The 26,035-nt window shown below is 38.8% G+C and overlaps 1 protein-coding gene across 7 annotated transcripts in view; it reads right to left on the reverse strand.

The window, feature by feature from the left end:
• LOC6050578 (regulating synaptic membrane exocytosis protein 2) overlaps nucleotides 1–26,035 on the reverse strand; it is a 122,793-nt gene that overhangs the window by 60,663 nt on the left and 36,095 nt on the right. For all 7 annotated transcript variants that reach the window (XM_038265273.1, XM_038265272.1, XM_038265275.1 and 4 more), the window contains one exon: nucleotides 10,719–10,926. In XM_038265273.1, coding sequence (XP_038121201.1) covers nucleotides 10,719–10,926 — 208 coding nt within the window. The remainder of the gene's footprint in view (nucleotides 1–10,718; nucleotides 10,927–26,035) is intronic.

The following is a 26,035-nucleotide window of genomic DNA, read 5'->3' on the forward strand; positions in this document are numbered from 1 at the left end:
CACGAAACAATTGAACTGGGCAGGATCATTAAAGCGATTCTTTATATTTAATCATTCGTTAGGGACCATCCATAAACCACGTGAGATTGGACAATAGGTTGGTACAAATCCGGGCTTCCTCGGGGCTACCCCCTCAAATTAAAGATTGTCCCATCATTTGCCCCATCACTAGATTTAATTTAAAATTTGAGATCATTCTGACTACGAGAACCCCTCTCTCTAATCGAAAAATCGTCGAAATGTATGGAGAATAGCAACTTGGAATAGCAAATTTAGAATTTAGCCTAGTAATGTAATGGGCCAATCTTTGATTTCAGGGGGTAGCCTCGGAGAAGACCGGATTTGAACTAGAGACCCTAAATAGGGAGACTGGTCTAAGCTGGCTGAATCGATCTGGCAACGTCCCATGACTGCAGTCAAATCAATCCAAATTCTGAAACGGAATCTAATTAGAATCGTATACAAATTCCGTTTCAGCATTCGGATTGATTTGACTGGGGTATGTTTTGAGCTTGGCAACACTAATAAGTTTTGCTGCTCGTTTGGATACGTCAAACTCGTATCTGTTTGGGTACCGCAAACTGGGGTGACTTTGATAGCCCGGGGTGACTTTGATAGGTTTTTCAAATGCCCGTCAAATTAATATCTAAACATTTTTGAGAATTTTGAGTATGAGCATTAAGGGATATTGTACGATCAGTTCCTAGCTGGACTCGGTCGCTGGAAACGACCGGCGACTCAACGACCGACGAAATAGGCGGCGGGCCAGATGCGGGCATAAAAATGTCAAAATCTCTTCCCTCCTCACTTCGTCTCACCAACCAGCTGCAGCTTTGTTGACAAGCAAACGGAGCACGCGGTCGCATGATGGCGGCATCGAGCCAGAATTAGGGGTGATCATGTGATAAAAAATGAAAGTTTTTTCAAGAAAAATAATATTATTCCGATCAAATAAAAAATTTGCGAGCATGTTCAAACAATTATTCCTGATGTCGAAGAAGTGATAAAAAAGCAAAATTTCAATCCATAATTTTTCTATAAATTGAATTTTTTCACTCCATCTGGGAACCCCTAGGTCTATCCACGACAGTTTCCAATGACCGTGAGAAGATGCCAGAAAATCCAGCTACGAGCTAAATCCACAATAGCTTATTATCGAACATATATGCAAAAATGAGACTGTTTAATTGGATGTATCAAAATTAGTGGTCAAATCAAATTTCTATCAATGTCACCCCAGGCTATCAAAGTCACCCCAGTTTACGGTACGTCAAATTCACTTCGACCAGTCTCCCTATTAAGGATCTCTAATTTGAACCACTCAAGTGGACAATTTCCGGCGGTCTCTTTGTTTGGTCTTCTATTCGTACCTTCACGTTCGACTGCTTGGTTGGGTAGAACACCCAAACTTAAATGATTAAAGTTTCTTGGATTTTGAAGAAAGTTGCTATTAATTTTCAAGAGTAAGGTGTGTCTTATCCCTATCCCTTAGTACAGACAATCTACAATAAACAATCTGGGTGTTGGCGTAGGAGCACACAAACCAGACAAAGAAAATTTTAAACATGTTTTTTTCATTTCAATGAGTGGTTTTGTGCTGCCCATGTGGATCATTCGGACCGCGCGCTGGACTCACAATCCAGAGGTTGCTGGTTAGAATTCCGCGGCGGGCGCTCTAAGATTCTTAGTGTATATATGGGTATCCGGCGCCGTCGCTCCGTGCCGTACTCAAACACTTCGGAGCCCAGGGCGGCGAAGTCCTTGTAGTTAAAAGGAAGACACTAGTGGTTGGTACTAGCAATAGTGGCCGACAGCTATAAAGTCAACTTCGTTTTTCGAATGGTTTTGTGCTGCAAAATTATTTAACGTCACAAAATGATAAAAAATTAGACGTCCTGTATACAAATATTGAAAAAAGCAATGAAGAACCTTATTTTAATTTTTAATCGCGTTTTCAGTTTTCAGTTTTTACTAAAACAATCTTGAAATTAGTTATGCGGATTTGTGATTCCTCTTGTTCCATCATGTCCTTGTAAATTTTACGAAATTGCGTGTATTGTTTGCTAAAATTAAACAAATGCTGTTAAACAATTTCATTTTAAATTATTCTGTGAAATATTTCCGAATTAAGACATAACAGATTTTATAAGCCAGATTATGCTCTAGTCGCTCTAGTACAACATCACAAGAACAGACAGCATAGCACAAATACACGGAGAGACTGTGCCCAGAAATTTTAACAATTAAAATTGATGACTTTACTTTCGTAAATTTCAACAAAAACGTACTTGTCACTGCCAATTTCTAGTTAAATTAATCAAAATTCAGTATTAATTTAAAAACCTGTTTGTTGAAAATGCTAAAGGCAAAAAGTCGACTGTTAGCTTTGGTTTTAGGAAAATCAAAATTTTTGTTGGTTGAATATAATAAACAATTGGTTAAATATTTAAAAGACGAACTTGGGTTTGTTTACGTCTGTCATTTGAAGTCAGGATTTGAACGAGAGCGGTCGATTTGTTGAGTTTGTGTTGTTAATTATGAAGTGAGAGGATGTGAAAGGTGAAAATTACACTATTTAGCTAATGTTGAAGTGGCAAATCAATGTGTTGCAACTGGGGAGGTGAAATTGGTGAGTAAGTTTGGTGATGATTTTTTTGCAGGTGATAAACTATGAAGAGCAAGAGGACGAACTTCGCCATGAGGACCTCTATTGCGAGTGAGTTGAACACGTTATAAGAATGTTTGATGAAAAGAGAGGGCAGTAGAAGGGAGAATCGGGCCAACTCTTAACGGATAGAGCAGCCCGGGCAAATTTAACAAAATGTTGGTTAATCCAAGTAAGTATGGGTTTATTTTTGCACAATAATTTATCTTATGTGATTCTTATTAGAAAACTGAATCATTAAAAAGCTTCATGCTCACGACGGATAAAATCTTAATGAACCATTTTTTTCAGAATCATCAATTATAAAATAGAAATGCGTACACATGACAACATAAAAAATAGAGATGAAGTTAAATATCAAAAAATAATAAATAAAATATATAAAAGAAGATAATTATTATCTTGAAAGTTTTGTTGCATTACGACTGCTCAATAAACTGGTAAGTTAAACTCAAAATATTTTTTCAGCAATCGGAGTACGTTGAATAAATTGAATCAAATGCAGTGAAAGTGTTTTGCCAAAAGTCATTGTTTAATTAATGCAAGCTTGGTAAGTAGCATTATTGATATTTCTTCTTTCCTCATTATAATTACATTTATTTACGTTCCTTTTTTCAGTTTATAGCTGAAATTGAGAATTTTGTATTAAATTTTTAATAAATTTCACATGTCTATTTGCAGCAAAAGGTTCACTTTGGTGAAAATTCTGTGTTCCACCACAAGAAAAATAACTAAACCTGAGACCGTTGTAGATGATGATGACTTATCGGATGATTTCGCAGTGATGGTAAGTGAATGCAACACTTAATTTTATACATCATAATAAAAATATAAGTTTAAAAATTGGTGAATATTTTGCTCGGTTTCTATTTAAAAGGAATTCACGAGAAATTTGGAGGGCCTCGTGGCGCGGTGGTTAGCGGCTTCGGCTGCCGATCCCTAAGTTGCTGTGGGGCGCGGGTTCGATTCCCGCCTTATCCTCCTGGGCTTCTATCGGATGGGGAAGTAAAACGTCGGTCCATTTGCGTAAAAGAGGTTTTGAGTGACTCACCACACATAACTTGCAACAGAGCCCACAAAAGACCCGGGGGTCGTTAAAGTGGATTGCTTTTTCACGAGAAATTTGTAATATGCTTTTTTATTATTTTTTTAGATTGATTTTTTAATAGTAATTTTTTAAAGCATTAGTCAAACTTTACATGTTTTATAACAACAGTTAAAAAAATTGTTTTGATGCTTTTCAACAGTAATTTAACAACTGAATGCAAAAAAAAAACAAATTAGTTCGAAACGTTAAATTTTTAGGCAGGTGATAATAAAAACACTCAGCATTAATTTGTGAGGCATTATTACAAAATTGACTGCAAATTCAATAAAAATATGGCTAACAGCTAATTATCGGCCCAGCCTATATCGTCAGAAAATTAAAGAAAATATATATCAACACTGACATAAATTATGTCTAATTTAGAAATGTTTTGTTATAAACCACTAATAATTTGCTGCATGCAAAATATTTCGATGATACAACGAAAAAAAATTGTTGAAAAATAGTTGAAAAACATGTCCCAGCCAAGGGGCTGGAAACTCTAATATTACTTAAGAATACTGAGTATACTAACGATATTCCAGTATACTTGTTAGTATACTAACCGAAAAGCAATAAACTGTTAGTATATTAAGATACTCTCATTATATTGGTTAGTATACTGGCGATATGTAAAGGAAATAATAAGTATACTAACATATATTTTGATATACTGGTTAACATAATAATTATAGCTCTAAGAGTTTCCAACCCCTTGGTCCCAGCCAGTTTTTAAAAGAATATTCCACAATATTTCAGCTGAAAACAAGCAATTTTTACCTAATTTTCTGAAAAATAGCTAGAATTTGTTTCGGCCATTTAACCAACAAAAATGGCAATTCCAACTATTTTTTTAGTTAATTTTAGTTACAGGTGGTCAGCAATTTCGGGTTAACAAAATCAACAATCGATTGTTGGAAAAAAGCTGTGTAAAAAATAAACTCATTTTTTTTCGCTTCTTAACCACTTGATACTACCAGTTGTCGTTTATCTTCGAATATCGTCTCCCAAGTAAAAAGAGTCATGGCCTAACTCAGGGTCAATAATAAAAAAAAGTAACAAACAATTCTGTATACCAAGATACAAGCCTGTACCGAGCAGGAACAGGAGTCCACGCTTTGAGAGGGCTCATGAGTAGCAATCCTTACTACCAACTACCCTCGATAAAGCAAATGGCCTATCGAACACTGCTCAGCGATGTTCACCAAGAAGAGAGCGACAATAACGACGGTAGCAAGAAGGTTAAGAGAGCGAAAAGAAGAACTAGATTAGAGGCGTGGTTGTGCGATCAAATCTACAGCTGAACACTACTTTGGTGTCTTGGGACAACTAGAATCACCAAGGATCACGGTGGCTTAAGGGTAGAGTACCCCGCTAGAGACGTGGGTGGTACGGGTTCGAATCCCTCTGTGATCTGGTGATTTTTTTTTCGCTTCTTAACCACTTGATACTACCAGTTGTCGTTTATCTTCGAATATCGTCTCCCAAGTATTAACCCATACTTTTAGTTAAATTAACCAAGATTCACATTTTATGCAATTTTATGTTATTTTACACCCTGAAATATGTAGCCCATCAGTATGGGAATCCTACTTGACCGAAATGTCAAGCTGATATATGCGTTTATCCTTATCCGTCGATGAACAGAAGAAAGATTAGTGGGCCCAGATGGCTACCCTGCGGGACACCAGACGGGATCATGAACAACCCAGACTTCGAGCCACCGAGTTTAACGTAGGCTGAACGAGAAGTTAGGTACGAGTGCAGCCAAGTCGTGATCCATTCAGGGAGTCCAAGCCTTCGCAGTTTTTCAACGGCAAGCTGGTGCGGCACTCTATCGAACGCCTTCGCAAAATCCACATAGACAGCATCCACCTGGCAGCGACTCTCCATACTTCTTAAGACGTCGGTGACAAAGGTCATCAGGTTCGTTGTCGTAGATCTCTTGGCCATGAAACCATGCTGACAGGCAGATATTATTGGTTGCACGGCATGGGATAAAAACTCATGCACAATTTTCTCGAACACCTTGGGTAGGCAGCTCAAAATGGAGTTCGAACGATAATTTTCCACGTTGTGCACGTTCCCGGAATTGTGAATTGGCGTGATCGAAGCTACCTTCCATTTAGCAGGGAACACACCCGATTCGAGGGAGCGGTTGAAAATAATGGCGAGCGGGTTTGCTAGTGTAGCTGCGCACTGCTTTACAATGGACGGAGGGCCAGGTCCTTTCGAGGCGTCGGTAGAGGCCAAGACCTTACGCACGTCTTCCTCCGTAAGACACACCAAGGGCATGTGTAACTCGTGCGGCAGGATCTTGTCCAGGGACTCGTTGCTGGGTGTAGGTTGATTGGCGCTGTAAACGGTTTTGAAAAAATCTGCAAACAGTTGTACAGAATCGTCTGGCGTTGAGGCGCTTGAGTCACGATACACCATGTCCTGCGGAATCCCTTTATCTTGCTTCCGCTTCTTTACGAACGCCCAGAAGGATTTCGGCTCACGCTTCAGGTTCGATTCGATGCCACTGATGTATCTTCGGAAGGCAGCTTCTAAGCTCATCTCGTAGTGCAACTCTCGATCCGCCAATTCCATGCCCAGCATTGTTTAAGGAAACGTTTCCTTGCTTTTCGCAGCCTGTTGCGAAGATTACGGGTCTCTCGATTCCACCAAGGCTGGTAGCTGTTTGGGTGCGGACGTCGATGCTTTAGAGGTACAACCTCCCGGATAATTTCATTTAGCTTGTCGTAGAATCGCTCAACGATGTCATCAACAGATTCAACGAGTACACTCAACCCCCGGTGGTTGGTCACTTTTTCGTTTGACACATTTTTAGTTTGAACCCCGTTGGTTGGTCAAAGTCAAACTAAAAAGTGACGAACTGTCACTTTTTACACGGCGCTCACGCACACTATAAAAGCAGATTAGCCCAGTCCAAGCTTGCAATAGAGTTGTTTAACGCCGTGGTATCGCAGTTAGCAAAGTGGTAGTACGTTCCGGATTGTTCGGCAGCGGTCCCCGTTGATTGCGTATCGAGAACTAAGATAAACGGCCTGTGATGTGCGTCAACCTTGAGAATGGCCCGAGGTGGTTCAATGAGTTGGAATCGAGACGAGTCGCTTACGAGGGCCAGATCGAGTAATCGTCCATTTGCGTTCGGAAGATCAAACATTTGCTGGAGGCCAGTACCAAGAACGTCCTCAATCAGAGCAACTTCCTGTTCAGTAGATTGGCCGCTAGGCAGGTAACCGTTGATGTCTTCGTCGAAATGCCAAGTGAGATTCGGAACGTTGTAGTCGCCAACGACGATTACTTCATCAGGACCTTGCGCCAGATCGCACAGTTGTTGAACACACGATGAGTGCTGAGTGTAGATAGTTGAATCTGAGTTGGGAGGAATGTAAACACAGCAGACGAATAACGTCTTTCCAGGCAAGGGGATGCGCACTGCGATCTGCTCAAGCTTCTCACCGCCCCGCAAATGAATGGGTTCCGGGTGAAAACGTTTTTTGACACCGATCAAAACGCCGCCACCTCTCTCCAAGACGCTTGTTTCACGACTACGATCGGCACGATAAAAGGTATACACTCAACCCCCGGTGGTTGGTCACTTTTTTGTTTGACACTTTTTTAGTTTGTACCCCGTTAGTTGGTCAAAATCAAACTAAAAAGTGACGAACTGTCACTTTTTACACGGCGCTCACGCACACTATCAAAACAAACGTTTGTTAGTGTGTGTGGACACCGTGTAAAAAGGGTGTCAAACTAAAAAGTGACCCCGTTCGTTTGACAACAGTTGGTGTCAAACCATCGGGGTTTGAGTGTAATCCGAAGAAAGCTCTAAGTCCACAATCTTCGCATTGAGCCACGTTTCAGAAAATGCGATCACGTCGTAATCACACGAGCTCAGCGACAGGTGCAGTTGATTGGTTTTCGTTCTTAGTCCTCTAACGTTCTGGTAGTAGATGGTTAGCAGTGAGGAGTCACGACGGTCCACGGAGCCGGGGCGTTGGGGTTGAACATCATTAGCGAGTTGACTAGAGACGGTGGCTGACTGTGGCGGATTTTCCTGAGTGTTCACGACAGCACTTGAAGGCTCCCAAAAAATTTCTGCGTTGCGTTCTTCAAATTCGCGTAACACGAGACCGTCAGGCCACGTCGCAGAAGCGAGGGCTTTGTGCTTCAGGTCGACATGCACACTCAACTCGGTTTTCAACTCGGATAGGAGTTCCGATTTGAGCTGCTCGACGATGCTATTATGGTGGCTGAGAGATAATTCCTGGCCTGCTTCATACGCGCTTTGAACTGAACGTCGAAGCCGCAGGTCCACCATAAGACTGGAGCAAGATCGGCAGAGCCAAAAGATTTGGCGGTGCGACGCAATTTCCTTTAACAGCTCTGGTTTGGCACTACTGCAATGCATATGGAACACCGCGTTGCAGAAACTCTGGCAGGAAACATATTCGTCCTTTACATCCTCAGTACACGCATGGCAGAGGATGGTGTTCTTGGAGGTGTTTGCAGTTGCAGCAGCCATAATGAAGATGATGATGATTGATCCAGTTCAAGTTGAACGCCGGCAAGTAGGCAGCTTACACACGGGAACTAGTCACAATTCTGCTATCGGCCAACAGATGGCGCTGATTCGACAAACAAAGTGTTGGGGAGAGTGACGAGCGATCGTGTTTCTCCGGGAGCACTTTCACAACACAACACACTAACTTAGAACCGATTTAACCGACTTAACTCGCGACTAACTTAGCACACTCCAATAATTCCGATGAGATATGCACCCGAATAATAAAATCGACAAAATCACAGCACTGATAATGAGATAAACAACTCACGATAAGTACACGGAAAGATGTTTACCTGGATCGTCATGGCTGTAGTATTCAATCTTTGTGTTGTTCAGGAAATCCCGAACGTAGTTGTAACCCTTTCTGGTAGGTAGCAGAATTTTGAGTTCATCAGCACACAAGCTAATGGAAGCTCGTAAAGCACCAGATTTGATAAACCCGGTCAGCCACTCTCGCACCGAATCCGATGACGATGTTTTCACAAAAATGGGTGGCAACTTTTCCCGTCGTTCAAATTTTTCCTTCTCGCTCACGTCCACAGGGAGGGTAGCGAACTGGTTTCCAGACGAATTTTGAGCGTCCTTGCTCAAACTGCCTGGCTTTGCAGGTAGCGCTTCGGCATTCTTTAGCTTCTTCAAATCTGCCGATCCTGCTGATAAGGACCGCCTCTTTTTCTTGCCGTGAGGCATTTTTGCACTTTTAAAGCACTTTTCAGGAGCTAATATCCAGGAGTACATCACTGATCGGTGGTCTACAAAGGAATGACGGCGTGTACGGCGTGCGTGCGTTTCGGGAAGACTGCTTTTAATTAGTGTAAATTTTCAAAAATGCATTTTTTAATTTTTTGTTTTCATTTTTTATGGTACAATTTTTTCTTGAAAACGCAATTTATACCGATAGAATATTTTGAATCAAACATATTCTTAATCAGGAAGGTGAAACATAACTTTCTACGTATTTATAATATGTTGGTTCCGCTATACCCAGATAATTTTGAAAAATAAATTGCATATTTCAATTTCTTTGAAATCCACTACATTATTTTTTTGCCCAAAAAAAGACGAAAAAACTAAGTTGACTTTATAGTTTTATTGCTAGTACCAACCAGTAATGTTTTTTTTCCTTTTATCTAGAAGGAATTCACCGTCTTGGGATCCTAAGTGTATGAAATATTTACACATAAAATTTTAAAACGCCCGCCGCGGGATTTAAACCGGCGACATCTGTTAGAACTAACGTGCACAGGTTGGGGCAACATGGGGAAGATGCCCCACCATTCTCTTGCCCCAGTAGGCAATGCCCCACCTTCCTCGAGGATCTGGACACGCTAGTAGTTGTGAGTTCAAAGAGCGATCCGATTGATCCACACGGGCGGGTCAACTCAAAAACCTAACAAAAGTTTTTTTTTAATCTTTCCATATTGGAAAAAAGACCGGAGTTTCAAAAAGAACCGCGTTTTTTTGTGAGCCATGGTTTGTTATGAATACAAAGAGACGAGTTGTTCCTTTTAACTCCACTATATAACAGCTCGTCTCTTTGAATGCATAGTAATGTATTCTGCTAAAACGCTCAACCAAACCACAACATGGATTGTTCACTGGCAGCAGGCTTGGCCGTGAACGGATGATCATGGGTTCGATTCCGATCTGCTCCAACCTTCCATCGGATGGGGAAGTAAAACTTCGGTCCCGGCCTTGGTTGTTGTTGGGCCGTTAAGTCATTCCAGGTGTGGGAGTCGTCTCCTTGATGTTAAGACAAACAACACACCAAACCAAGCCTGCTCCGGTGGCATCGTTGGCGGCGGTTTGACTCGCAATCCAAAGGTCGTCAGTTCGAACCCTGGGGTGGAAGGTTCCTTGGAGGTTTGGGTGCTCTCCCCATTCAAGCCTTCGGACTCCAAGGTTCGAGCAGAAACTTGCAAAAGAGACCACAAAAGACTCGAGGGTCGTGAATGTGGATGGTTTGATTTGATTTGATTGATTTTTTTTGTTCGTTCACTCTTTTTTAGTGAGCCGACTCGTTCCTTTTGCCCACTACTATCTTGAACCTTGTTTTGAGTGCCTGTCAAAACCTAGTGAGAAATTTAAGGCCAATGCAGGTTAACTTGTCATATCAGGGGAACGAGGCACTTATTAAGTTAATAAAAAAAATCAATGCTCCGATAATTTGAAATAGCTGAACAGCTATAACATTATATTCTATCTGAAAATGTCCCAATTCAGCGTGTCTGAACAAATATTGTGGTGCTATAAATGAGTGATTAACATGCCATATTAAAACTGTTTTTTTTTTTGCAAGAGTTTGGATAACTACAGGCGAACTGATCTAATTTTAGCCACCTTTATATTAGCGGTATTTTCTTATTAAACAGCCTTAAAAAATAACTTACCAGAAGCAAATCCGAGGTTTGACATATCGGAATTGCATTTCATTTGATTGTTCGGACCTGGAGCACCGTCTTCCATCATGTCAAACCCAATTTGAAGATCGGATGCATGTTCTACTAAAAGCTCGATTACCTCACCGGTTCTGTCCATGATAGCACACACTTCTTCAAAGCTTCGATCCACTAGTGATGTTCCACACCATTCTAGAATCTAAAAAAACACATTGTGTTATTGAATGTAGCGGTTATCAACTCAGTAAAAAAGTTGTTTTTTTTTTTGAAAATATTACTTTTGGTGCATTTGGATACCATGGTAGGCTCTACGAATGGTAATGGCGTTATACCCGCCTGAATAGTCTAAATCTCGTGGAGATACTGAACCCTGAGATAAATGTAGGGCACGATGTGTCTAGTATTTACACCCCTTGGGCACTATGCACATTTTGTGATGAAACATGTAAACAATTTAATGTTAACAGAAACCTAGTACTACGTTTTGTTCAGAAACTCATGCAGAACATTTTGTTACAAAAAGCTCATGAAAAGATGATTTCAAAAAAAAACTTATATAACAAATACTATTTCAAAAATAAAAAATGGTGCAAAAAAAGTTTGTACACCTTTCGAAAAATTAACATAAATAAAGTTATTTGTTGATAAATCACCATAAATCCAGTCTTCCAACTCCAAATAGGCATTCTTGACTGATTGAAAAAATAATTTGGATTGAGCATGAGCATGAGCATGAGCATGGTTGACTGCCAATGAGCTGCTACTCCGTTATTGACAGATCAGCTGAAGTTAAACAATGAATCAAAAATGATCAGTGGGAGCCAACCATCCGTTCACTGTTTAACCCCTGAAGACCCCGACTTTATTAGTCAATACCGGCGCCCTCCCAAGAAGCCTGCAGTTCAACAAAAGGGAGGAATGTTAGTCCGATAGTTGAAGTTGCAGACTCATCAAGCACATAGTTTTTCGCTATAGAGCAGTTCTCTAGGATTTCGGTCATTCGATTTTTTTTGTATTTTTTAATCCGACTGAAACTTTTTTGGTGCCTTCTGTATGCCCAAAGAAGCCATTTTGCATCATTAGTTTGTCCATATAATTTTCCATACAAATTCGGCAGCTGTCCATACAAAAATGATGTATGAAAATTCAAAAATCTGTATCTTTTGAAGGAATTTTTTGATCGATTTGGTGTCTTCGGCAAAGTTGTAGGTATGGATACGGACTACACTGGAAAAAAATAATACACGGTAAAAAAAATTTGGTGATTTTTTTATTTAACTTTTTATCACTAAAACTTGATTTACAAAAAAACACTATTTTTAATTTTTTTATTTTTTGATATGTTTTAGAAGACATAAAATGCCAACTTTTCAGAAATTTCCAGGTTGTGCAAAAATCACTGACCGAGTTATGAATTTTTAATCAATACTGATTTTTCAAAAAATCGAAATTTTGGTCGTAAAATTTTCAACTTCATTTTTCGATGTAAAATCAAATTTGCAATCAAAAGTACTTTACTGAAATTTTGATAAAGTGCACCGTTTTCAAGTTATAGCCATATTTAAGTGACTTTTTGAAAATAGTCGCAGTTTTCATTTTTAAATTAGTGCACATGTTTGCCCAGTTTTGAAAAAATATTTTTGAAAAGCTGAGAAAATTCTCTATATTTTGCTTATTTGGACTTTGTTGATACGACCTTTAGTTGCTGAGATATTGCAATGCAAAGGTTTAAAAACAGGAAAATTGATGTTTTCTAAGTTTCACCCAAACAACCCACCATTTTCTATCGTCAATATCTCAGCAACTAATGGTCCGATTTTCAATGTTAATATATGAAACATTTGTGAAATTTTCCGATCTCTTCGAAAAAATATTTTTGGAATTTTCAAATCAAGACTAACATTTCACAAAGGCCAAACATTCAATATTACGCCCTTTTAAAATGTTTGTCTTGATTTGAAAATTCCAAAATATTTTTTCAAAAGATCGGAAAATTTCACAATTGTTTCATATATTAACATTGAAAATCGGACCATTAGTTGCTGAGATATTGACGATAGAAAATGGTGGGTTGTTTGGGTGAAACTTAGAAAACATCAATTTTCCTGTTTTTAAACCTTTGCATTGCAATATCTCAGCAACTAAAGGTCGTATCAACATAGTCCGAATAAGCAAAATATAGAGAATTTTCTCAGCTTTTCAAAATATTTTTTCAAAACTGGGCAAACAACTAATTTAAAAATGAAAAACTGCGACTATTTTCAAAAAGTCACTTAAATATGGCTATAACTTGAAAACGGTGCACTTTATCAAAATTTTAGTAAAGTACTTTTTGATTGCAAATTTGATTTTACATCGAAAAATGAAGTTGAAAAATTTTACGACCAAAATTTCGATTTTTTGAAAAAATCAGTATTGATTAAAAAATTCATAACTCGGTCAGTGATTTTTTGCACAACCTGGAAATTTCTGAAAAGTTGGCATTTTATGTCTTCTAAAACATATCAAAAATAAAAAAATTAAAAATAGTGTTTTTGTAAATCAAGTTTTAGTGATAAAGTTAAATAAAAAATCACCAAATTTTTTTACCGTGTATTATTTTTCCAGTGTAGTCCGTATCCATACCTACAACTTTGCCGAAGACACCAAATCGATCAAAAATTCCTTCAAAAGATACAGATTTTTGAATTTTCATACATCATTTTTGTATGGACAGCTACCGAATTTGTATGGAAAATTATATGGACAAACTAATGATGCAAAATGGCTTCTTTGGGCATACCGAAGGCAAAAAATACAAAAATTAAAATTGAAGAAAAAAGACCGATTTCGTAGAGAATTGCTCTATATACTTGTTGATACCGCTTGAGACCGTTGAATCCACAGCATCTCCTTCAAGCATCACGTGATTATTTTTTTTTTTGGTTAGTAGGATAAGGTATTGGCTTTTCGATGCCTCCCGAGCTACGATGCTATGGGGAGGACTTTCATAACAAACCCGTCGGCGAGCCTTCCGAGCAACGATGCTATGGGAAGGTCTTTCTAATTAGCACACCAAAACACTCGCGCACAGGTATTTAAATACTGAATAAATGTAATTTTTCATCACGATTACCCAGACGACATTGATGATATAGGAAGGACTTTTTTACAGTCATTTACAGTAATACTTAAACTTATTTTAATGCAACAATTCACACGACGTCGTGCCTCCCGATCAACGATGATGTAGGAAGGACTTGAGCAAGCCAATCAGGATGAAACACGAAATAAAATTCTTTTCTTTTCACACACAATGCCACATAATTGACCGCGCGTCACCACCCAACAAATTGAACTGATTTTCTTCTGCTTGTGGGCAAGCCAACTAGGATGAAACACGAAATAAAATTCTTTTCTTTTCACACACAATGCCACATAATTGACCGCGCGTCACCACCCAACTAATTGAACTGATTTTCTTCTGCTTGTGGGCAAGCCAACTAGGATGAAACACGAAATAAAATTCTTTTCTTTTCACACACAATGCCACATAATTGACCGCGCGTCACCACCCAACAAATTGAACTGATTTTCTTCTGCTTGTGGGCAAGCCAACCAGGATGAAACACGAAATAAAATTCTTTTCTTTTCACACACAATGCCACATAATTGACCGCGCGTCACCACCCAACTAATTGAACTGATTTTCTTCTGCTTGTGGGCAAGCCAACCAGGATGAAACACGAAATAAAATTCTTTTCTTTTCACACACAATGCCACATAATTGACCGCGCGTCACCACCCAACTAATTGAACTGATTTTCTTCTGCTTGTGGGCAAGCCAACCAGGATGAAACACGAAATAAAATTCTTTTCTTTTCACACACAATGCCACATAATTGACCGCGCGTCACCACCCAACTAATTGAACTGATTTTCTTCTGCTTGTGGGCAAGCCAACCAGGATGAAACACGAAATAAAATTCTTTTCTTTTCACACACAATGCCACATAATTGACCGCGCGTCACCACCCAACTAATTGAACTGATTTTCTTCTGCTTGTGGGCAAGCCAACCAGGATGAAACAAGCCAACCAGGATGAAACACGAAATAAAATTCTTTTCTTTTCACACACAATGTCACATAATTGACCGCGCGTCACCACCCAACTAATTGAACTGATTTTCTCTGATTGAAAAAATAATTTGGATTGAATAAAAAGTTTACTAACTACTTTGTATAAAAGTTTATATAACTCTGGAAATTCTATATAAAACTTTTCTAAACTTAATTTTGCAAACTTTTAATTCAATTAAATGTCAATATATTCTGTAATTTCTGTAATTTCGGAATACATTCGTCCGGCTTCAGCTGAAGATTCATGCTGTCCCATGTTGCATGTTCGAGTGTAGACCTACGGAAAACCTTGCCGCGAGGAGAGGTGAGTGAACCAGTACACGAGCCACCTACGACATAATTCCTCGGGCGGCCCAGGTCAACTCGAAGTTACCCCAGGCACCCCCAGTGCAGGACACATTGGGGGTAGAAAGCGGATAGAATAAGCAAAAGACAAAGCAGGCCGCGAGGCATACTTTTAAAGTGGTTTGTATCTGCAAAGGAATTTGTATTAACAAAAGGATCAAACATAAAAAGGCGATACTAATTAATACTTCCCTGCGACCTTGGAGGTCTCTCGGTTGGACATCTAGCCGTGAACACCAAGCTTGCACACTAAATCAGGAGCAACGCGCTCGGTAATTTTTTTACCGAAATTGCACAGTAAAACTTGATTTTTACCAAGCAACCGGTAAACAAAAATCATTTTACTGAAGAAATGTAGAGTATTTTACTGTAATCGGTATAAAATACCGTACCTCGGTTGTTTTTTTACCGAAATTCCTCAGTAAACTGAATTTTTCGGTAATTCATTCAAACTCGGTAAAAAAATACCGGTAACCCGGTAAAACTTGATATGTTTACAACGCACTCGGTAAAATTTAACCGAGTACTCAGTGAAATTTATTTTGACATTTCGTTGCCATTAACCGCCATTGTACAGCGAAATCTTCGACGCTTCGGTTGCTGGCGTGGTTTTTGATCGGATTTTAAAGTATTATTAAAGTGATTTTGAAGTGAAAGTGAATAGCAGCGCAATATTTTAAGTGATTTTATAGTGAAGGTGAATAAAATGGATGGAATATTGAACGATCTTCGAAAAATCGACCCGTCTCAAGTGGATGTTTTGCGTAAGTTTTTCAAACTCCTTTTTTTACTGTTTTTCAGATGGCAGACATTAAGTGTTGCATTTGTGGACGAGTTGTGTCCGGATTTTTGGAGGGGCTCAGCCACCACATGTCACTTCATCTTAAAGGTGGTGACATTCAGGATGAGATGGTTTTCTACGATTGCACTTTTCCAAAGTGCAACTTACGATTCTTGCACTTTTCGAGCTTGAAACGTCACATTGGGGAAAAACACGCAGTGCCGCAAACTGTGGACGAATCGGAAGTAATTGAACCATTGATTTTTGAACCGGAAATGACAGCCAGTGTCTCGGAACCACTCGTTGACGAAGATTTGAAAAGTCAACCTCAAGGACCAAGCGTTGATGAAATTCGACGAATAGTTTCTTTGAGTATTTGTCGTCTCACAGCAGATTGTGGACTTCCACAATGTAAAGTTACTGAAACAATCAACATTTGTGAAAATTTAGTGGAAATGATTTCCGACTTTTACGAAAACAGGACCGTTAAATTTCTCAACAATTCCAAAATTGATACTTCGTTGCAACCATCTATAGACTTTTTGAACCAGTACAGAAGCTTCTCCAACATATTTGATCAGGTGAAAACAATCCCTCAACAGAAGAAATTTTTAGAAACTATTGCGATCTCTTTGCCACAACCCGTGATGAAATGTGTCGGCAGGAAAAGCGTGATTACTCATGTCGATGATGCTGAACATCAAAAATCTGTGAATGAAACATTTGCATACATACCGATCATTGAAACTCTTAAGTTGATTTTTCGAAACCCTGCAAATCGCGCTTTCATTAAATCAGATCAAATTTAACTTTAACTGAATACTCGGTAAATTTTACCGAGCTGTCGGCAATTCTTACAGAGTCTTCGGTACAATTTCCAAGCTTCTGTCAAAATAACATTAACTGAATGCTCGGTAAATTTTACCGAGCTGTCGGTAAATTTTACAGTGTGTTCGGCAAATCGTCCCTTCCATGTTCAAGATATGTTTTACTGAGTACTCATTAAAAAATAGTTTTACCGAGCTGACTACCGAGCGCTCGGCTGTTGAGATTTCGGTAAAAATTTTACCGAGTACTGTAAAAAATTCTTAGTGTGTATGTTCAAAATATTTTATAATTAAAACAATTTCACACGTTTCAATGTAAGTGAAACTAGTAAATGTCGTCAAAACTTTCATCAAACACTTTTAGAAATATCAAAAAGACGTTCAAGTTTGGCTTAGGTAGAATTCTGTAATAGTTGCAAAAATCAAAGTTTTCTTTAATAATTTGCAAGCCACCCTCAAACTTACATTGCACTTCATTAGGGATTCGAACTCATTACAGTTAGATAACGAATCTGATTGACTATCAACTGACAAAATGTGGAAATCGGAGGATCAAGTTTGCAGCAAATATTTTACAAAGCTTTCGTCGATCAACCCACCCCTTTACCATTATTAAAAAATTGACTCGAAAAACCAGGAGCAAAAATATATTTTCAAAAAACTTAAAAAATGAAATTTAAGAGCATTCAGCTGAAATTAATTAAATATGCATTCCTTTGCATTTAAAATCATTTGAGCATGTTTGGGTTTATTAAAAATAATTTGAATGTTAGTGAATTATTGATGAAATAAATAAATGTTGTTTCGCTTTTTTTTTTTAAATAATGATTGCAGGTTAACTATACGGAAGCTTAAAACATTTTCCAAATTTTTTTTTATTGAAATGTTGAAATTCTGGATCTCAACGATTTTTCATTAGCTACACTTAATTTATAGAAGAATTGTTCAACATGTCACCACAATTTTCGAAATATAAAAACAAAACATTTTTTTTTTTTTGAAAACACAAGTACATTTAGCTAAGAACTTTTTTTTCAAATACCAGAAACAACAGTACCGATTGAAACTCGTTATTTTGTGGTTTCTATTATTTTGAAAAGATTTTTTTTAAATAACAGAAATGTCGGATCATTTACATTAAAATGACGTAATTTATTTTTTTAACAACCTTTTTTTTTAAATTTGGCCCGCAAGCTCATTTGAGCTTCAAATTTGGCCCGGCCTTCAAAAACTTTGAGCACCCCTGACCTAAACGGACCTAATAAAAATAAGTTAAGAATAAAAAAAAAGTGTTTACCTAGGTATTTAAAACGTGGGTTTTATAGAAAACCTAGATGTATGGATATCAAAAGATCGGAAATTTTATGCCACATAGGTTGACTTGTAAATCGTGGACTGGTTCGGATGCCGGCGGATTTTCCGACGACTTAATTCCGGGTTGGTACGAAATTCCAACGAAAAATCTATTCTATCGATACAAAGACCCCCAAAACGGTGTTATACTCACTCCAAAATGTTTATTTAGCAATTCTATGGTAATATATTGAAACTTAGTTGAATTAAAAGTTTGCAAAATTAAGTTTAGATAAGTTTTATATAGAACAAGCCTTACCCGACAAACTTTGTTCTGCCTTTATTTCGTTTGTTGACGTTTTTTGATTTTTTGCTTATTCAGCCTCCTGTGATCAAAATTTGATTTTACGTAGCTTTATCCATACAATTTGCCGATGCTCCGGAATCGGTTCCAGAGTGGCCAAAGTGTCAATTAGTTAGCGTATTAACCTTCCTTGGGCATATTGCGCGTATTGAGAAAAAATCAGTTTTGGTGATTTTCTTGTAGGGGTCTCAAAGATAGGAGCGCAAGCGTATTTCAAATTCATCGCAGCAACCGTGTTGATTTCAACTTTCCATTGCTGTCACATTTTTACAAATGTTAAGAAAAATGTCGGTTTCCGTACCAGGTCGAATGGGGCAGAACGCGGGCGTGTTCACCAGTGGCCACCTGTTTCTGGTTCCAGAGTGACCAGCCTGGGTTAGAGGATATCGGCATTACTACAGATGATTATATTTTGCAATTCCAAGATGTTTGATTTGTCGCACATTCCGGAAGTGTCCTCCAGTGGTCACGGGTAACCGGTTCCGGAGCTTAATATCCAACATGATGAGTTTCTAGCTAGAACATTATTGGAACCGTTTTTGCGGTACCCTGGAACCGGTTCCGGATTGGCCACAGTTGGCTGGAACCGATTTCAAACTATCAGGGGCTGTATGTAGTGTAGCTATGTGATGATTTACAAAAAAAAAATCCGTTTGAAAAAATGGGCCCACTGTTGATTTTGTAACAAAAGCTGTAAAAATCATGTTTTAGTATATTCCACGGGTTGCACTTTGGAAAAATTATCTATACGGGAGCTTAAAGTTGAGGTAATAACCCGTCAAATGCAACCGGAAGCAATCCGCTAGGTGTTATCGTTTCGGAGATACAGGTCCTCAAATTCGGGTCCTCAAAAATGACTTTTTTCGGTCGTAGTAGGTTCCCTGTTGCCACAGTGACCAAAACCGGTTCTGCCAGTCAGAATCGCAAAGAAGACATCCTAACCTTTCATTTGCGGCCAAGACATCCAAAATCGGTTGAGATTCCGAATTTTGGAAGCCAAAACATTTCTGGGTCATATAGACCCCAGAACCATAAGTGTATGCATGAAACGAAGGCCATGCCCGGGTAACCTTCATGGAGGTTCTCCTCGGGGCATGCCACGATTAGCGTATGCCTGGGCAGCTGGTTCACCAACGAGGGGAACCTGCCCGACGAAACCAACAACGCCCGCTGAGCCTCCGTTCGACGGAACGACACAGCTTGTTGCGAAGGTCGCAGATTCCGGCACTTGTACGGATGCCAACAAGCCGGCCGCAAAGGTCGCAGAACCGCAGATTCCGTCACCAAAGATCAGTCAGTTAAAACCGACAGCCATCACCAAAAGTCCCAACGATTTTTTTCAGATTGAAAATCAACATGTTTTTAAAATTTTTGTCGAAGCCTACTCTCTTGCCTTCTCTATAGATTTTCCATTGCGACGATATCTTTCTGCGGCGATTAATTGGAGCGCATGGGGCGACATGGGGCGTCGTAATTTTCAGCTAGCCGTCATAGCATACTAGGGACAATGCGTACATTTGAAGGGTGAATCGTTGATTCTGGAGACACCGGACGTCGATCCAATGCGCACCTTGGGGACAGAATGGACAACCCTAATTCCTTCTGGAATTTGTTCATTGGACCATCCCCTACACATCTGTCATTATTCCGAGTGAATCCATGTTGTCCTCAGACCTGTAGGAACGATTGAACGAAAAGCACAAAAATCCCATAGTAATTTCCATGTAAACTTTAAAGCGCTGGGGACAGGCCATTTCTCAACCAAATGGGCTGATATTTGGCATGAGAGTCCCTATGGGTATCCTCTACTAGGGGAACCTCGGTTTGCCTGATTCTGAGAACTTTTTTGTTCGGATGAAACACCCTAATGTCTATACATGTCTAGGTACCAAAAATTGCGCCTTTCAATTACGAAAATTTTTCGAGACGAGATTTGCCTGATCGAGCCTTCTATCGGATGGGGAAGTAAAACGTCGGTCCATTAGCGTAAGAGAGGTTTTGAGTGACTCACCACACATAACCTGCGGACGCCGAAACTTGCAACAGAGACCACAAAAGACCCGGGGGTCGTTAAAGTGGATAGCTTTGCTTTTATATTTTTCCTAAAAGCCCAACTAATAACCTTTCTTTTGAATTGTAGCGCTACAAAATTGGTTCAGCCGTTCCGGAGATATGATTTTTTTTTAAATAGGTTTTTGCGAAAATCGACGAAAAACGCAATTTTATGGACCACCCTATTTCGGATAGGACCACCCTAATCGCCAAACAAAAAAAACGGGTCTAATTATTTGGGCCAAAGAACCCCCACTCCAAAAACGAAACGAAACTATTGGCACTACGCCCCCCGGGGCATGGCCTTCCTCTAACGTGGGATTTCTGCTCCAGTGCCTCTGACGAGACAGGAGAAACCGGGACCGACGTTTTACTTCACCATCCGATAGAAGCTCAGTGGATAAGGCGGGAATCGAACCCGCGTCTCATAGCATCATCGGGATCGGCAGCCGAAGCCGCTACCCCTGCGCCACGAGACCCACACCCCCACTCCAAATTTGAGCCAAATCGGAGCACTTTTGATTTGGAGACTTCCTGTTTGACGTGGAATGGCTGTATATAGATTTCCAGAGTTATACAAACTTTTATACTAAGTAGTTAGTAAACTTTATATTCAATCCAAATATTTTTTTTAATCAGTCAAGGATGCCTGTTTGGAGTTCGGAGACTAGATTAATGGTGATTTGTTAACAAAAAACTTTATTTATGTTAATTTTTCGAAAGGTGTACAAACATTTTTTGCACCTTTTTTGATTTTTGTAATAGTATTTGTTATATAACTTTTTATAGAAATCATCTTTTCATGGGCTTTTTGTAGCAAAATATTCGGCATGAGTTTCTTAACAAAACGTAGTACTAGGTTTCTGTCAACATTAAATTGTTTACATGTTTCATCACAAAATGTGCATAATGCCCAAGGGGTGTAATAGTAGTTTATGCAACAAGTTGCAAAAAGAGGATTTTTTCAGCACGAGTCGTACATTTATCCAACGAGGTTCGCCGAGTTGGATAAATACGAAGAGTGCTGAAAAAATCAAGTTTTGCAACGAGTTCCATACAACATTTTTTGCAATTTCAAAAAACACACACTGAGTGAAATTTTATGTCAAATTTTCATGTATTTTGTCAATAAATCGTTTAAATCAAAAAAATGTTGAAAAGTGTTACTTTTCGAAACAAGTGCTGAAAAGTTCAACTTTTCAGCACCCATTTGAGTGCTGAAAAGTAGAACTTTTCAGCATTTATTTTGAAAAGTGTTGCTATTCGATTCTGTTATTTTTGGTACAGAAAAGTAGGCTATTTCGTCGTTCAAGAATGACAGGAAAAGTAAGTATTTTCACGACGGAATTGCAAAAATACTTTTTTTACATACTGTATGAGCTTAACATTTCGGACAAGTAGGTTTCCCATACTGATGGGCTACATATTTCGGGGTGTAATATTACACAATTTTATAAAATAATGCAACATTTACTTTACACACAGGCCTTTTACACGCAGCTGGATAACTTTTTTTTTTGCTGTGCAGTCGGGCTGGGTTCGATCACAGAAGATCCTGGTAGCATTTTTCCAGACGGGATCTAGTCGGAATGCGTCGGCCGGGAAATAAATGTTGGCCCCGGTCTAATCTAGAGAGGTTAGATCGTTAGCTCAGCCCAGGTGTAGTAGGAGTCGTCTCCCTGGGCCCTGTCTCGGTGGAGTCGTTGGTAGGCAGTTGGACTCACAATCCAAAGGGCGTCAGTTCGAATCCCGGGACGAATGGAAGCTTAGGTGTAAAAAGAGGTTTCCAATTGCCGCAAAATGCCAAGAGTCATAACGCAAAAATAGCTGACGATGACACGAACTTTTCACCTCCGTTCGCCGAATCGCAAAACCGTGTCATAAACAAAGTCTAGCTCACCGAGAAGCTGCTATTGAGAGATTCGACAGAAACGTGCACGCATCCTGGTGGCGAGTAGAAGCTCTACGCAACGATGTTCGGAATGACAGCGTGCTTGGAAATTTTTTTTTTTTTGCAGTTTTTGATTTAAAGTGTGGCAATCGCATAAACGAATCGAATGATGTATAAATCATAGGGGCTGAGTTAGTTTTTCATGGTTTTTCCTCAAATTTACCAAAAAGATCTTTTGAAAAATTGATTTAAATAAGCTTTATTTGATTGATAATGCTCCTTATGTGTGTATTATTGCTAGAACAAACTATTAGAGTCATATTACAGTATGATTACAAAAAAAATCTAAAAAAATTGCCAGTTTTTCGATTTTTTCCAAAAAATCCAAAAAAATCACCAAAAAGCATTTTTAAGGTCAATATTTCGGTCAAACGGGAAGAAAAGTAAAGTTTAAACACTTTTTCATTATATTTCATCATTACTTCTAACTTTTGCAACATTTAACTCAAGTTATCCAAAATATCGATCATCTTTTTAGAAAAATCGTTTAAATAAAATACCAGTCACAATTAATCACTACAAATCACCACGCATTATGATCGTTAGCGAAATTGTCACACTTTGCAATACCCCACTTTTCTGAAAATGCTTGATTTTTCATTATAAACGCGATTTTTCCCTAAAAACTGCTCAAACAGTATGGGGGCTGTCATTCCGAACACCGCTGGAACAACAGCGAACCTAGCGGAAAAAATGTCGTCAAATTCTTCAAATTGCGAGGCAGTAGCCAACGCTCATAACGTAATGATTCAAATTCCCGGACGCATCGAATCCCGGACACCTCATCTTATTTTATCAATTATTTGGATATAAGTTCGCATTATGAATGTCTTGTCTTATTTGATGAATTCTAACATCAACTTTCATTTAAAGTTTGTTTGAACGCTGTCGTTAATGCCTAAACAATTAAATAAAATAAAATTATAAGTTTACCAAAAATGCGAAACATTCACTGAAGTATTTCATTGGCGTAAGAAGCACCGGGAAGGCAAAGCAGAAATTTATGGTTTTGATTTCTTTAAATTATAGCAATTTTTTATATAAAATATCGATTGTTTTGATGTTAACATTTTATTTGAGACCTAAAGAATGTCATCTACTAACATTTCAGTCCAAATTTGTGCGATTCATAAGCAAAATCGAGTGTCCGGAATTCGAAGCAAAAGTGTCCAGATTTCGAAGCTTTTATCAGTGTCCAAGATTCGAAGCACAACAAATCATTTTAATTTTGAAATTCTGATGAAAAATTGTTAGAAAAGACTTATTTTGCATGCATTCTTTCAAAACTGACTGTTTCTACTACATTCTGATGATATTTCTACATTTACAACTTATTACATGATTTTTAGCCAGCTAAAACAAAAATTATATGCTACTAAGTGTCCGGATTTCGAATTATGACGTTGCACGTAAACATGTAAAGAATTAAGATTTTGACAAAGAACTTTGTCCTAAGGTTTCTATACGTGGTGTCAATCCAAAATTTTCGCGAAGCGAAAACGTTATTTGACGAATTCCCCTCTCGGCAAATTTCCCCTCTTTTTGGTGCACGCTGGTTTGATGAACGAACGTTTCCCAATCAGTCGATCGAGAGACGTGAGATTGATGTATCTAAAATCTCCCCCACTCCACCTCATAATTTTCGGATCGTCGACGAGCCAACAAAACTCGGCTCGGTCGGTCCCGAAAATTCATTCTATTGCTGGACGTCGACGAGGACAGATCAGAAGCAGATGGCCTGGTGGCCCGGTAGCAGACGGCCTGGAGGTCCGGGAGCAGATGGCTTGGAGGCAAGGACCAGCTAAGACATGCCAGTCGCGGGAGTCGATCATTGGAACTGGCCACCACCTGGAGTGGCCGGAGGCCCCGCGGATGTTCCGATGGGGGGACATTTGCCGAACCGTAAGAGTTGGAGCAATATGGGTATCAAACTTTATGGTTTTTGATACCGGACTTGAAATTTGACATTTTGGCAGTAGTGGCCACCACCTGGAGTGGCCGGAGGCCCCGGGGATGTTCCGATAAGGGGACATTTGCAGAACCATAAGAGTTGGGGCAGTATGGGTATCAAACTTTAGGGATTTTGATACTGGACATGAAATTTGACGTTTCGGCAGTAGTGACCACAATCCGGAGTTGCCGGAGGCCCCGGGGATGTTCCGATGGGGGGACATTTGCCGAACCGTAAGAGTTGGGGCAATATGGGTATCAAACTTTATGGTTTTTGATACTGGGCATAAAATTTGACATTTTGGCAGTAGTGGCCACCACCTGGAGTGGCCGGAGGCCCCGGGGATGTTCCGATAAGGGGACATTTGCTGGACCGTAAAAGTTGGGGCAATATGGGTATCAAACTTAATGATTTTTGATACTGGACATAAAAAGTTGCATTTGGCCATTATCTGAAATCAAGCAATTAAAATATATTGCTTATTAGGCAGGAAGTAATAAATAGACTACTGCGATGCACATTTTTTGTGCCACTGTGAAAATCTGTTTCTGGAAATTTAGAATAACTATCTCGTAATCATTAAGAGCCCTGTAAAGGGTAGTTTTTAATGTCTGCTGTTCAAATTTCCTTTACTGCCGCCGATTGCTTGCAACAGCCTTGCAAAAACATTCCCGCATCTTGGTAACTTTCAAGCGGTGAAGGAAAGTAAATTGATTTCATTTCGATTTCTATTTCAGCTCCACTTGCAATTTCCGTCCCCTTAGTTCGATAGGACGGTTATTATAAGGGGGGAATTTGGACCGGACATTCTAATCGAAAATTTCAACAATCATTTTGCAAAGTTCTTTGTCATACTGGTCATGTGTAACATAACCACCTGCACCTTTTTAAGAAAAAGTTTTTATTTATGCGTGGAAATGTAATTAACGATTATTTTAAGTGTTTTGCACCATCTTGAAACTTTTGATTTTCAAAATAGTGTTTACTTAAGCTTTCAAGAGTCTGTCGTATGACATGAATTGAATGAGTGAAACTTATTTTTTTCATTCCCTCATTTTCCTTTGACTGACCGACACGAGACAGGCGGCAGAGGTCGGATTGATGCAGTAGGCGCACAGTCACAAGCTGGAAGAGAACTGAAATAGAAACTGTTTGATTCATGTGAACAGTGGGTTTAGAGCAGGGGTGCTCAAAGTTTTTGGAGGACGGGCCAAATTTGAAGCTTAAATTAGCTTGCAAGCCAAATTTACAGAATGGGTTATTTAAAAAAATGAAAATACTTTTTTTTTATTTAAATGACTAAAAAAATCAGTTGAAGTTTTTTGAAATTTCTGTTATGTTTACGTACATACCATTAATTAATAAAAGTTTCGTCAATAACAATTTCGATAATTAAAGTAATAGAAAATACGAAACTACAGTTTTCTATCAGTATTGTTGATTTGATTATTTTAGATATTTAAAAAAAGTTTAATAAGTTGAATGTACTTTTTCATTAAAGTTGTAAAGTTGTTTTGCAATCTCTATATTTAAAAAAAATGTAAGATTCGACGAAGAAAAACATTTTAGCGAAAAAGACTAACTAAACTTTTTTGATTGATTTCAGCGGATTGCACTTAAATTG

This window comes from Culex quinquefasciatus, chromosome 3 (genome assembly GCF_015732765.1).
Source record: "Culex quinquefasciatus strain JHB chromosome 3, VPISU_Cqui_1.0_pri_paternal, whole genome shotgun sequence".
NCBI lineage: Eukaryota > Metazoa > Arthropoda > Insecta > Diptera > Culicidae > Culex > Culex quinquefasciatus.